The following is a 13,312-nucleotide window of genomic DNA, read 5'->3' on the forward strand; positions in this document are numbered from 1 at the left end:
TTGCTACAGGTTCAAGAAAACCATCTTCAGCTTAAAACTAAATGTATCCCCTTTCCTTACTGGCACATTTCTGAAGGTGTTATATCTCTTCTGGGTTACAATTTATTTTAGGTATTGATACACCCTGGAGGTTTGGAGAAGAGCAGAAAATGTATCATCTTCCCTTGCTTAAATTGATGAAGCTATTCCCAGCATACCTGACCCAGGATTTTTCTTTCTGCTGGATATTAATATTAGTAATACGGATTTTGTTAACGTTACAAAAAATGACTAAGCACTCTGAGCAATGTTTCTTTTCTCTGAGAAATAAGAAGTCTACAGACACAGCAGTCCAGCATAGCTGAGAGCACACATTAGTCCTTGACCTAACTCTGTCTTGTTCGATGACAACTGTGGCAAAAGCATCCTGTGTCTTCCTAATTCTGTAAAGCACCATGTTACATAGAGGAATAGGTGTTTTTGTGCTTGTCCATGCAGATCTTCAGCATACTGGAACCAGTGAATGCCTCAGGAGGAAGCATGGAGCTCGTGCCCTCGACTGTGCAATAGCCGAGCTTGTTGAGGTACCTTGGTGTAGCTCTGCTCGGCTCTTTGCATCAAGTATTGGGGCTGGCTGACCCCTGCTACCAGCAGCAGGGTGCTGGAGGGCAGGGGGCAGCCACTTGGGGCTGTGGGGCCAGGAGGGGGCTCACCCCTTGGTAGCAGTGAGCTGGCCCAACCCCTGGCTCTGGCATCAGCCTTCTTCAGGGGTCTTCTATTTCCTGAGCTAAGTAAATCTGTGTTTGTCTTGTTTCCTAAACATTGAATCGTTGGCTGAGTCCTCTGAACTGCATGCTGTATTAATCTGGCGACACGAACTGAATTGGCAAAAGTATTTGCTGAACTCTGGGTGGAAGCAGAAGTGTCAGCGTGGCTTCTGCCTTCGTGCACAAAGGAAATTCTTCTCGGGCATGCAGGGGGAGTTAGGGTAACTAACGCGTTCAAAACAGCAAATTACTTTACTCGGCGCTTCCTTGTCTGTGAAGACGAACAGACCAGTTTTTCAGAAAGGGAAAAAAAGAGCAGAAACCATTTTTTTATAGTAGATGTTTTGCTGTGTTTAAAAGGACAGCTGTTGGAAAAAAATGGCTGAAAATAGAGCTATGGAAACAATCGGGACTTTGCATATACAGACTTGAGAAAGATGCATCCTGAGATCCCTGCCTCCCTACCATACATCTGGTCTGTGTTAGAGTATGACTGAACTACTTGGTGAAGAGTATTCATCGTAATTTTTCTAGATTTTGGACGTACAATTTGATTTTTAGGTTTGTACAGATACAGAGCTAGCATGGCAAAATGTGGTGTGTCGATCAGGAATTGAATAGCCGTGCAGAATCCTGAGAGCATACTTCTGGGATGTTGCTCTAGTTTATCAATTGTGTGTTAATGATGCTTGGTTCTCAGGTTTTTGGTATAATTTCTTATGGAAGTTAATGTAAGTGTTTACAGGAGTTGTTTTCTGAGGCGATTTGCTCCATTTCATCCCAAGTGGGACGCTGATCAAGCCAGCTGCCCACCGCAGGTCTGAGGAACACGCATAGCGCGGTAGCTCAAGGGTGGTAGCTGCAAATAATAACTGGAGACACCTCCGAGCAGCAGATGTGGGGTAGCAGCTGTCGTAACTGTGTGAAGTACAGCTGCCTGCCTGCCCAAGGGCAGATAAAGCCCGCTGCTTACCCAACAGGTTATAGTCGTGTTACTGTATGAGTAAGGTAAGCCAACAGAAATTGTTCCAGAGCTGATTTCCTACTGTACTGTGGTTGTTCTCGAGGCCAGCTAGCCGTGTTAGTAACTGGGTTTTGCTTTTATATCAATAAGTGTCCTGGTACGTTAGCATTTTTTATACTGTTTAAATACTGGTGATGTCCTGCAGCTGCATGTCATTAAAACCTCACAAATTTTCAGCCTGGAGAAGAGGAGGCTCAGGGGTGACCTTATCGCTCTCTATGGGTACCTCAAGGGAGGCTGCAGCGAGGTGGGGGTTGGCCTGTTCTCCCACGTGCCTGGTGACAGGACGAGGGGGAATGGGCTTAAGTTGAGCCAGGGGAGTTTTAGGTTAGATGTTAGGAAGAACTTCTTCACTGAAAGGGTTGTGAGGCACTGGAACAGGCTGCCCAGGGAAGTGGTGGAGTCACCATCCCTGGAAGTCTTCAAAAGACATTTAGATGTAGAGCTTAGGTCCCCACTAGGATTAGATGTAGAGCTTAGGTCCCCACTAGGTTTAGTGGGGACTGCTAGCGTTAGGTCAGAGGTTGGACTCGATGATCTTGAGGTCTCTTCCAACCTAGAAATTCTGTGATTCTGTGAAATGCTGCAGTTCATAAGAGCAACAAGATATTCTGAAATTAGGCTAACACCTAACAAAGAACTACTAGCACAACAAATTTTTTACAGAATTTGCTGCCACAAGCAACATTCTCTTGAAGTAGTTTCACACAAGTGAAATCTGCTGTAAAAGCAGAGTAGAAGGACAACAGCTGTAAATAAATTGTGTGGGAGTTCTGCATTTTCTTGTGAAATGCTTGGAATTAAACACCCTCTTTGACAGTACGCAGTTTTGATGACTCCTGTGTTTTGGAACAATAACTTGCAATTTTTTTTTTTTAAAGCTTAAATATTTGGTAACAGCCCTTATTTATATTAAAGTCCTTAGTGCCTGTAGCTTTTTCTTTCTCTTGAAAATTGTAGGATAGTATAATTTCTGTGCCAGTGTGTCATGATTTTTAGTATCTTGCGTGGTATTAGATTTCATTATATATTTGATCAGGTGGCTCTTGAGCTATATTTTAGCCTTTCGGAGCTATTAACGCAACTTCAGTATCTTCTCAGTAACCTGGGAATCGTACCAAAGGTGATGTTTACTTTCCCATCTGCACTTTCTAGGGGTGCCTGGCTTTACTCAGCGCTGTATAAGCACTGAACTCTTACAAGTACACTGAAATGCGATGGGATCTGTGCTTCTGAAAATAGGAAGTGTAGGAAAAATTGCTGTTCAGTTGGCAGTGATGTAAACTAATGGAAACTTTTTTTGACCATGAGGTCAAATCACACCACGGTAATTTGTAAGAGGGAACTTTGTGGAGATGCTGTGGAACCGTAGTGGTGACAACACAGAGGAAGTTCAGGGTTGCTAATAGCTCTCTAAAATTACTTTGGCTTCTGTGAGGCAAATACGATATGGGGCTATACGATATATATTTTTTTTAATGGTAAATGTCTTGTGAACTGAGAATTTCCAGTACTCTGGAAACTTATGTATTTATTTACAGATGGTTCTACTGTAAGGCTTCTAAAACTCCTACAGCTCTTTTGCTCTTGTGATGCTGCCCTGCTGAAAAGGTGGTAGCCGCTGGCACATCACACAACATTTTTCCACTGGAGAAAGAAAGCTAGGTTTCTGTGGTGCTTTCTTAATGCAGTTAGATTTTATCAGAAGTAATCCTCAGGAGACATCACAAACAATGCCAACAGCTTTCTTCTTCGCAAACCTGCTTTTAAACATGTACTTCAGGTTCCACAGTGGTCAAGAATTGAGGCAGTTAAACTAAAACACAGAATAAATTGTGTTCTTACGAGTTCTGTTGACTTTCATTACTATAGGACCAACTTTACATCACTTGTATGAAACTTGTATGAAGCTTGGAGGAAAAATAAATATGACAAGTTACTACTGCATGGCACGTCCAGGCTGTTGATGCTGTCTGCATTTCTGAAATGTTAGTACCTTATGTCTGTTGAAGGTATCCGCATTTTTTATGGTGAATAGACAGTTGAAAGTGAAGGAAATTCACCATCTGACTCTTGAATATGTTAAATTTGGCCAATCTTTCCTAATTGGGGTAAACTTTGTGTAAGTGTACATGAAGTAAAGTGTTTCATATGGTGTTTAAATTTCCTACTATAGGAAAAGCAGCTTTGTCTATAGCCTTGGACAAAAGCTTTTTTATTAAAGGGACAAGCTAGATTGTGCAAGTGGTGGAGAACAAGTATGGTAAACACTGTCATCTTTGTGCATATTTTACAAAGGATCCCATTGTGAGGTCTTACTTCCGTTTTTTATAAAATATTTGACATCAGTGTCGCAGCCCTCCGATCAATCATAACTCCCTTGTATCGCTACAGAATTCATAAGCTGATGCAAGTGTTCCTCACTGAGACGGTCGGGAGCACTATAGAAATGTGAATGATAAATCTGTACTATGTAAAGAGGGAAGAAGAACGGTTTTCCATCAGTTTCCTTTGATCAGTCAATTATGATTGATGGAGTGTTGTCTCTGGCAGGGAGAGGAGTAGCCAACCGCTGCCTGCAGCGACCGGCCGAGTCGTCGCAGAGCTGTCCCGCTGGAGAGGCTCTGCGCTTCTCTTCCTAATTGGATGTGAATGTGACGGGAACAAACCTCTTGGCTTTCTGTGCTGCAGGATTTTTGCAGTGCAGTTTCATGAATCACTGCCTTGATGAGTATGAAAACAAGCTACTTTTTTCAGGTTATCAGGAAAAGGGAACGTGTTTTACTTTGATATTAGTCAAATAATTCACTGTATTCCACTAAGGTGCATGTATATTTTTTTTGTTCTTTTATTTAGTACTGTCCTCAGAGTTTTAGAGACTTTGCTGAAAAGGCATTATGATATCACCAGATAGTTATATTTTTGCAAACTTTGGGAGATTTTTCTTTAATGGCTCAAATATCACAAGAACTTTCTGGCAGATGGTGATGTCTTGTGTGTCCTACAGTGCTTTGCTTTGTAATGTAGTTTCGTAAAGCAAAATATGAGTAGACATTTGTAGTAAAATGTAAGTAAATATTTCCAGAAATAGAAAACAGCTTTGCTTGTAATTCAGTGCAACATTGAAAATAATAATAAAAAGCAAGCATGTAATTTATTTTTGATAATTACATTTTTGATCAATCTGATGGAAATTTATTGGCCAGCCATTACAAAAAAACTACTTCAGATTATCTGCTTAATTTTTTAAGTGGGACACTTTTTAAACATTTTACTGTTGAGTTGCCTTTAATAGACAAATATATACCAAGGAATCTGTACAGGATGCTTTTCTGTATTACTTTATGAGGTCATTTAAATTTTCTTACCAATTTGATATTACCAAATGATAATCATAAATAATCTCAACATGAAACCTGTAGTGAAAATATTTAACAGCATTAATATTGCTTGCCCTAAATTCAATGTCAGCTGTAAGCAGACTTATAATATTTGTTTTCTTTTTATATATAGTGTAGGCTTACAGTTTAAAGCATTACCCAGCTAAGTGTTAGGGCAGAGAAGGCTAGTGCATTGTTTGGGTTCCCATTTTAACTTTTTTTTTTTAAATTATTTTAGCGTTACCTGTGAAGTAGCCGCAAACTTGCTGAAAATCGTCCTCAAGTTTGTTGGGCATTACAGGAAGTTTTAAATGTGTCTGAATACATTAGAAAGAATATAGGATCCTGAAAGTGTTTGTAGAAAGCTAGGCCACGAACAGAAAGAGGAAGGAAGAGGTAAGCTAATTATTCCAGTTGAAGCTGTCACTTCGTGAAAATGAAAACCTAGAGTTTTTAAGATTTCTTTTATGTCATTCTTACCGAATAAAGCTGGTATTGAAGTCCCAGGCCTTGCTAAAAGGACAGTGGCAATTCCTTGGCAAGGAGCTCGGTTGTTGAGGGAACTGGGATTCTTCGGTCCCCCTCTGGATGCTGGAGAATACGGCTGTGCTTCTGCCTGCCCACTGCTGTGCACCAGTACACCCTCGGGTTCCTTCAGTGCCATGTTGCTCTTTTGCATGCTGCTGAATGTAACTCAGGGAGCATGAACGTGAGGTTTATGTATTTTTTGTTACTTTAGCCATGCCTCTCAGCAATCTAATTGCTGCTGTTACTGAAATGGAAGATCTTAATTCCAAATTCTTAACGTTCAGAAAAGCTGCGAACAGAAGCAAGACAAATAAAGCTAATTGTCGTGGAGGGAAAAATCACGTATGGTTTGTTCTGAAAAAACTTGTGTTTTGCAAGCTAGCATTGCAATCATACGTGAAGCAGTTATGTTCTAGAAGATCTGTCCTAGGATTTAAGTGCTGTAAAAAGAAAAAGGTAAGCATCAGATTAAAAGGAATTTTATTTTTTGTCTTTTAATTGCAGGCATTCTTAATGCAGAATGTTCTCATTGGATTTAAAAAAAAAAAAAAAAATTTTTTAGGCAGTGGTTAGGAGGCAATGTGTTTACCCTTCTCCCAGAACTGAAGTTTTACGCCGTGGTGTGCTTCGAACTTTTTTTTTTTTTTTTTTTGAATGCTTGAACAAATACTGTCATCTGAAGAAAGCCTTTTGTATAAGATAATATTAAAACTGAAGGTATTCTCTGAGAAACTGGTAATGCATTTTGGTAATGAAAAGTACCTTGTGAAGTACAGCAAGCTGTGGCTTTTCATTGCACTGAGTTCAAGTGTTCAGAGGCCTGATAGCATATCTGGCCTTTGTTGAAAATGTTGACTGCTCATTCATGAATGATTAACAAGTTGTTTTATTTTAAGGCACGTATCTGCTTCCTACTGTGTCAGTGTAAAAACTAAGTCCTGAAAAAGCTGTGTGTGATGTCTGTATGTGAAGAATGTTTTGTGTGGATCCTGAGAGCTTTGTCCTGCCTGTGTGAAAGTCTTCATTGTCAGTTTGCAAGGATTTACTGCTAGCAGTTTTTTTTTTTTTTTTTTTCTGTGCAGATATTGCAACAAGACTGAATTTAAATACAGCAGACTTGTAATGTGTTAAAATGTCGAGCATTACTGAGTTCAGGGAGAGGTCCTTGTGTTCATAAAGTTGTCATTGTGCTTAGTGGGCTGTGCAGTTTTCGCTCAAGTTGTGGCACTGTAGAAGTACTTCTGCTTTCTGCTTTTCCTTTATCACTTTTACCTAGCAAGAATTCCTACTGTCTTTAGTAGGAGAAAGCAACATGAAAAAACTTGAAACCATACCAGGCAGCAGATGAAGTTTGAAATGTTTTGAGTATAAGCTACCTTGTGTGTGTACGTGTGTGTGCATGTTGAAGGACATGTTTTACATATTTTCTCACTATCAGAATTACAAGAACAAGCAGTCCTGGTAGATTTATTTCCACGTTTATGAGCATTTGGAGTTCTTCAGGACAAAAATGAATCTCAGGGAAGGAAGCTCTAAATGGAGCTCCACAAGTACATACCAAAACGCTTGGTGGTTAGCATACATTTAAGTTTCCCTTAACTGTATATGTCTGGATATGGGAAAACAACCAAGGAAGCTGTTATAAACTATTTTTATCTACGTAATGCTTTATCTATTTGGATTTCCATATTAGTGATGAGTAATGGGTTAAGTAAAAGAAAGTTAAATGATTTTAATATGCTTTTTGGCTTGGAAGTAGTAAAGGCTTTTGCAGTGTGCAGTCTTTCACTGGCACCATTCACCTTCAAGGCAAAGTTGTTTGAAGCCTGAGAGCTCTACAGGGCCACCTGGAGGGAGCTGCTCCCTCTGGCAGTCCCCTACCCAAGGGGGAGAGGGACCTGCCTTCCTGCGGGCACCGGCTGGGAAGTGCCATAGGGGTACCTCAGGAAGTGAAGAGCTTTGTAAATGTTGCTTTGATTTGTCAATAAACAAGAAAATCTTATTGTATAAGGTTAGCATTGACGCTGGGCAGCAGCAGTGCAGAGAGCAGCGCACCTCGTTGCGTGTCCTGAGGTATGAGGAAGTCCTGCTGCGTGCTACGTGGTTATTTAAAGTAGTTCCTGATAAGCATGTCAGATCCCTCGCACACATACTTCATAGCTAAGCTACATGTTGTACTTAAATTTAGTTTTTGTGTTTTCCATGCTTTGCTGAAAATAGTAATGTGGAAGGTCTTGCAGTTTTACCGGGGGACTCTCTCAGGAGAGAGCTCAGCAGGGCATGGCGGTAGCTGGGCCTTTGGTTAGCAGGACGCTTAGCCGGCCTGTTCGTCGTTCACCTCAGAGGTTCTGGCTTCCCCACTTGCAAGCCAGAAGTTGGTATTATGTGTTTAGTAGTACTAAACATTCAGAAGAAAAACACTCATTAAACTTTCATCTCACGCTTCTGTTTTAAACTTAAACAGAGTGTTGCTTGTACTATGTGGCTGTGCATCGGCCTGTGTCAGCGCAGGGTAATACAGGCCCTGCAGCTTCACCTGGTGCTGTTCTGGTGACGATGCTGAGACCTTGGAAGACCTCAGAGTGAAATCTCCGAGCCCTGGGCCTCAGGCCTCCTGCCTCCAGGCCGCTTCTTAGTGCCATTGCCCTGGAGAGCGGGGCAGCCCTCAGGCCCACATGCTGCCACCACTGCCCGCAGCCACTCCACACACACCAGGAGGTGTTTCACAAGCTGGTTGCAGTCACGCATCTGGTGGCATCCTCAGGCAGGATGGTGGGATGAGTCTTTACTTGTGGCAGTGCTCTTTGTGCTGTTAATGCCCTCGAGAAACAGAACTTCACCAAAGCCAGGTGTTCCCCCTGGCCCTCTTAAAAAAAAAAAAAAAAAAAAAGGCAGAGTTTGGATTTCTTTCCTTTGAGTTAATGGAAGAGGATACAAATTGTTTTCACAGCTGATTTTGAGTGCTGCAGATACTCCCCCCTGCCATGGTTTGCCTTTATTGCTGTTAAACATACTCCCTATATGTAGTAAATTGCCTTTTCTCTTTTAAAGCCTCGCAAGACAAGTCCATGCCTGTTCTAATCTCATTAAGTTCCTCTCCAGCTATTTCCCCTTTTGGTTGTGGATATTGCCCATATTTGGTTCCAGCTGTGGTGCAATCAGTTTATATCTGATTGTGTGGTACAATATGCTGTCTTGCCTGAGCAAACCCCAATAATTTATGATGAGATGTGGCCGAGATTAGCAATTTAAGATTTTAATGCTTAAAAGCACATTATAAAGGATCTTTTATGTAATGCAGTGTGTTCTCTTTTTTTTCTTTTTTTTTCTTTGAAAGATGCAACAAGAGGCACAAGGACTTGCCTCCAGCAAAGCTTCTGAATTAAAACTGAGCAGGGGGGAGGAATGGTATGAATGATATTTTTACTTCCTTTGGATGCCTAAATAAAGTGCCCTGACACAGGGAGATGGCCCTGTGTTAACAGGCAGCTTTTCAGTTTGGTTTAATAACAAGTTGCTCCCACAACCTCTTAGTCACAGCTTTCGTGAACTACTTGTCTTCTGTGTGGTGTGTTTTATGTACTTGTACTTTAAAAATTGGTCAGAAAGTATATTCTCCTCCTAAACACTTCTGTGACTTATTTAAAAGTACACACGGTTTCTGTAAGAGCCACAGACTTAACATGAAGGCCAGCAGAAAGCATGGTTATCAAACTATGAATCTGAATTTGTCATTGGTGTTTAATTTTCTTGTGGACATTTGTTCTCCTTATGTGCATATATATGACCAAAATTAGCTGGATAAGAATAGCCACTTAATTTCTGTAAGAAGGGAGTGGTAATCACAACACTGTCAGTGATATTACATAAACGACTGAAGTAAGCATCTGTTTGGAAAGGCTTGCAGGTAAACCACCCAGGTGTTTTCTGGAGTTTCTTTGTCATAACACTGTGCTCGTCTTTCAAACTGAAAAGTGCTGCTTTATGTTTGCCATCCCCTATATAGCAGTAGGGGAGGAAAAAGGCCGGGGAACCATCTTTGCTTAACAAGTGACATGTAAGAGATGCTACATTTGGTCTTGAACAAAAGCACATTGCTTAGAGTTACTGAGCAATACCAGAACTGTAAAGCTCAAGTTTCTAAACATACAATTATTTTGATGATGATTCCAGTGCATTTCAAATCAATTGCAAGACATACATGTAATTATCAGCTGTCAGCTGGAGAAATGCTAAAATATTGTTAACTATAAGGTAAACATCACAAACTATATTTAATATTGAAAAAAAATCTAATGTTTCCATGCCCTGGCATCTTGTGGCTGTCCTTTGTGCTTTTATATGTAACAAAAAAAAGGGAGTTTGTTGGTTTGTTTTACTACTGTAATGTATACTGATTTGTAAGGGAGCATTATAAAATTCATTTGCTCTTTAATAACACGTTTCTTCTCTCAATAGCCAACTACTCCACCAAGCCAAGGGAGGCCTGATTCACCAGTTTATGCTAATTTACAAGAACTGAAAATATCTCAGTCTGCACTTCCACCACTACCTACAAGTGCTCCAGTCCAAATAAATGGGGAATGGGAAACCCATAAAGATACTACAGGACGCTGTTATTACTACAACAGAGGATCACAGGAACGAACCTGGAAACCTCCACGTTGGGCCCGAGATGCAAGCATTAATAAAGGGGATTCCCAGAGCCATGCAGATCATGAGGTAGTTTGTTCTGAGATCACAAACAATGAGATTATAATGTATTTGAGTACTGTTTTGCTATGGAACTTGATATCTCTGAACTTTGAGGTTTCAGGGAGTGTCTTTTTTTTGTCTCTTTGGTCACGTGGCTGGGTATGAAGTAGTGAAGATTAACAGTTTCTCTCTTCAGTCAATTTTGTGTATGACTGTGTATGTGAAATGTGTGAAAGATCACAAATCTGTTAAAGGTCACAAATCAGAGTACTAGTTGTAAAAGTGCCCAGCAGTCGCTCATTAGGTGTTACAGCTTTGCTTTTAAAATTAAAGGAAAGCTAAGAAGCCTTGAAACTGCCAGGACTTTAAATGACAATTGAATATGAAGGCCATCATAACTTTTCTGATACGGTGTGTTCTCTTTTTCAGTATATTCAACATATTTTTGGGTGAGAAGGGGGAGATGGGGAAGGTGAGGGAGTGTGGGAAGGGGGATGAAAAAAGCAAGGGGAATTTTTATCAACCTCAGTTAACTATACAGTAAAACAAAGGCAGATGATATATAGCTATTTGCTACTGCTTGGTTAATGCTGTGGCAGTAAATTTAAATATGAATTATATTTCTTACAGGAATTTTTTTTTTTTTTTTTTTTAGAGAGGAATTCAGGTGGTTGTAGAGATGGATGTAGAGAAATCCAGAATCTAGGAGTCAAAACTAGACTTAATAGAGCTCCATAGCATGTTCCTCCAGGGTCAAAAATACTGATGTAGTTGAGGCTTCTATCCAATTCCATCCATTTTATCTGTTTGTTTAGGAGAATTGAATTTACACACTTCTCAATTATTTTTGTGTCTAGCCTTGGATAACTCTAGAACAAGCTAGAGGAAAAGGCAGTCAAAGGAGCAGTACTTGGTTATGTTGACAAAATCCTTTTCTTCATTCTGTGAATGGTAACTGGGTATCCCAGAAAAGAAGTCAAATGATGGTGCTGGTAGGTTTGCCAACCAAATGTCTGGGTCCAATAGTGGCAAATGCTTGGGGTGGGGAGAATCTGTCCCAGCTTTTGGCAGTTGGCTGTAGGAACTTTTTGCCTTGATTACATTCCAACCATAAATGTTATTTTGGAGATATATCAATAGATTTTTTTCACTATGCAAATGTTTTACCTTTTGAAGCATTTTTCAGTTATTCAGCTTTGCCACAGATTTTGCTTAAGAGAATTGAAGCTTACTATGAAATTATTAATGTTAAAAGATTGTTTAGGATAATATTTGAGGTGCAAATATGTTCTGTGCGGCTGATTGCTAGGGAGAGTCAAACACTAGTGTTAGTCTATTTGAGCTGCTGTGGTTCAGATAAAGAAATGGAATAGTTGGAAGATGGATATTACTGTTCAAATATGCTTAAAATAGTGCTCTTGTATTCAAACAGTGCTTAGGTTAATCAGTTTCTTGATTGAAAGAAAAAGCAAACATATTTGTCAAAAACTCTTCCATTTTTATATACCCTTTTCAAATATGTATATTTTAGGTGGATTTCCTCCTGAGCTATTACATTATTTAGTTTTAAAATTTAATTGTGTACTGCTCAGGAATTTTAGATTGCTAAGAGTCCTGTTGTAGGACTACTGCATTTGGGCCAGTAGTGCCAGAATCAGGAAAGAAAGGAGAAGGGAACCTCTTCATCGCCATTGGGAATGGCCTTCCTAGCAGCAGGGACATTTGCAAGCATTTAAACAGCCTTTTCTTGTCACAAGGTAGTGGCTGCAACAGGTAAACTGGCAAAATGTCTGCAACCATCTTACAGTTCTCTGTTAACTTCTCACTGGCTGTGCTTTTGCTGGATGTGACTTTGTTCTTAGGAAGAGATGATTGCTTTTTTGAGTAGTAACTCACCTAGCAATAAGAGTGACTGGTTTTCTAGTGTGATTATTATTCCTTCTTCTCTTGGAAGGACTTTGAATAATTCTTTCTCTTTCCCCACCATCTGCAAATAATGCCTGACTCCTATTCCCACCTCTGTACCACCACTTCACTGTGTAGGTGCATGATCAGAAAGCATAATATTCACTGCCTGTGTATATTTTATCAGACAGCTCAGTTCTTCCATTTATTTTTGACTCTTAAAGTATCACAGCTTGACCTTCAAACAATTTTATCTGTCAAAGTTTCATTCTGTGTAAGATCAATGGCTGATACATGCTTTGATTAACATAAACTTGTGTTGAGCTGAAAAATTTCCAGTAGCACAAATTCCTTACGTTATTTATCCTTTCTGACTAAGGTATTAAAGGTTTTGTTGATTTTAAAGCCAGTTTTTCTCTTCTGTTCTGCATTTGGGAGTGTACTTCACACTCCACTGGTTGTATTCACCATTTCATTTATGACCTTTAAGTACTTTAAGTACTTTAATACCTTAGAGTACAGGTTGAGATCCCAGGCTAAGCTACAGTAAAATATAGAACATCCCAGATTTTGTCTGACCATGAGGATTTAGATTGCTGTTAGAACAAATATATCTTAATAATTAGCAAAAACTGATTTAATTTCTTTTAATGAAATTAAATAGGCTTTTGCATACCAGTCAGTTCTCCTCATTCCCTTCAGATTTAGCAATACAGGAGCATACGCACAAAGGTTAAATGCTAGTTGTGTCTCTGATGGTTTGTCCTCAGAGGAGGTTGTATCTTATTAGGTAGCAAAATAACAAGGTGACATCAATATGGGAACTGTATAGGACTATATATTATAATGTATGTATTCATATGTAATTTATTAGAATATAAATAGCTTGTCTTAAAACTTTGGTTAGGAAATTTTTTTGATAGTTAAGAACAGGCAAAATTATAGTTAATGTGTTGAAGCTGATAACAGGTATGGCACAAAGAAAATGGCCTGAAGTTAGGGCAGTTATCTGGACTTGGGGGTGGGGAACAGTA

At 39.7% G+C, this 13,312-nt stretch overlaps 1 protein-coding gene across 9 annotated transcripts in view; it reads left to right on the plus strand.

Moving 5' to 3' along the window:
* ARHGAP12 (Rho GTPase activating protein 12) overlaps positions 1-13,312 on the plus strand; it is a 78,039-nt gene that overhangs the window by 22,928 nt on the left and 41,799 nt on the right. For all 9 annotated transcript variants that reach the window (XR_014690360.1, XR_014690361.1, XM_084511303.1 and 6 more), the window contains exon 3: positions 10,137-10,400. Coding sequence is in view for 7 of the 9 variants with exons in the window: in XM_084511303.1 (XP_084367429.1) it covers positions 10,137-10,400 (264 nt within the window). In the remaining 2 variants the exon portion in view is untranslated. The remainder of the gene's footprint in view (positions 1-10,136; positions 10,401-13,312) is intronic.

Source organism: Aythya ferina (genome assembly GCF_964211825.1).
Source record: "Aythya ferina genome assembly, chromosome: 2".
Taxonomy (NCBI): domain Eukaryota; kingdom Metazoa; phylum Chordata; class Aves; order Anseriformes; family Anatidae; genus Aythya; species Aythya ferina.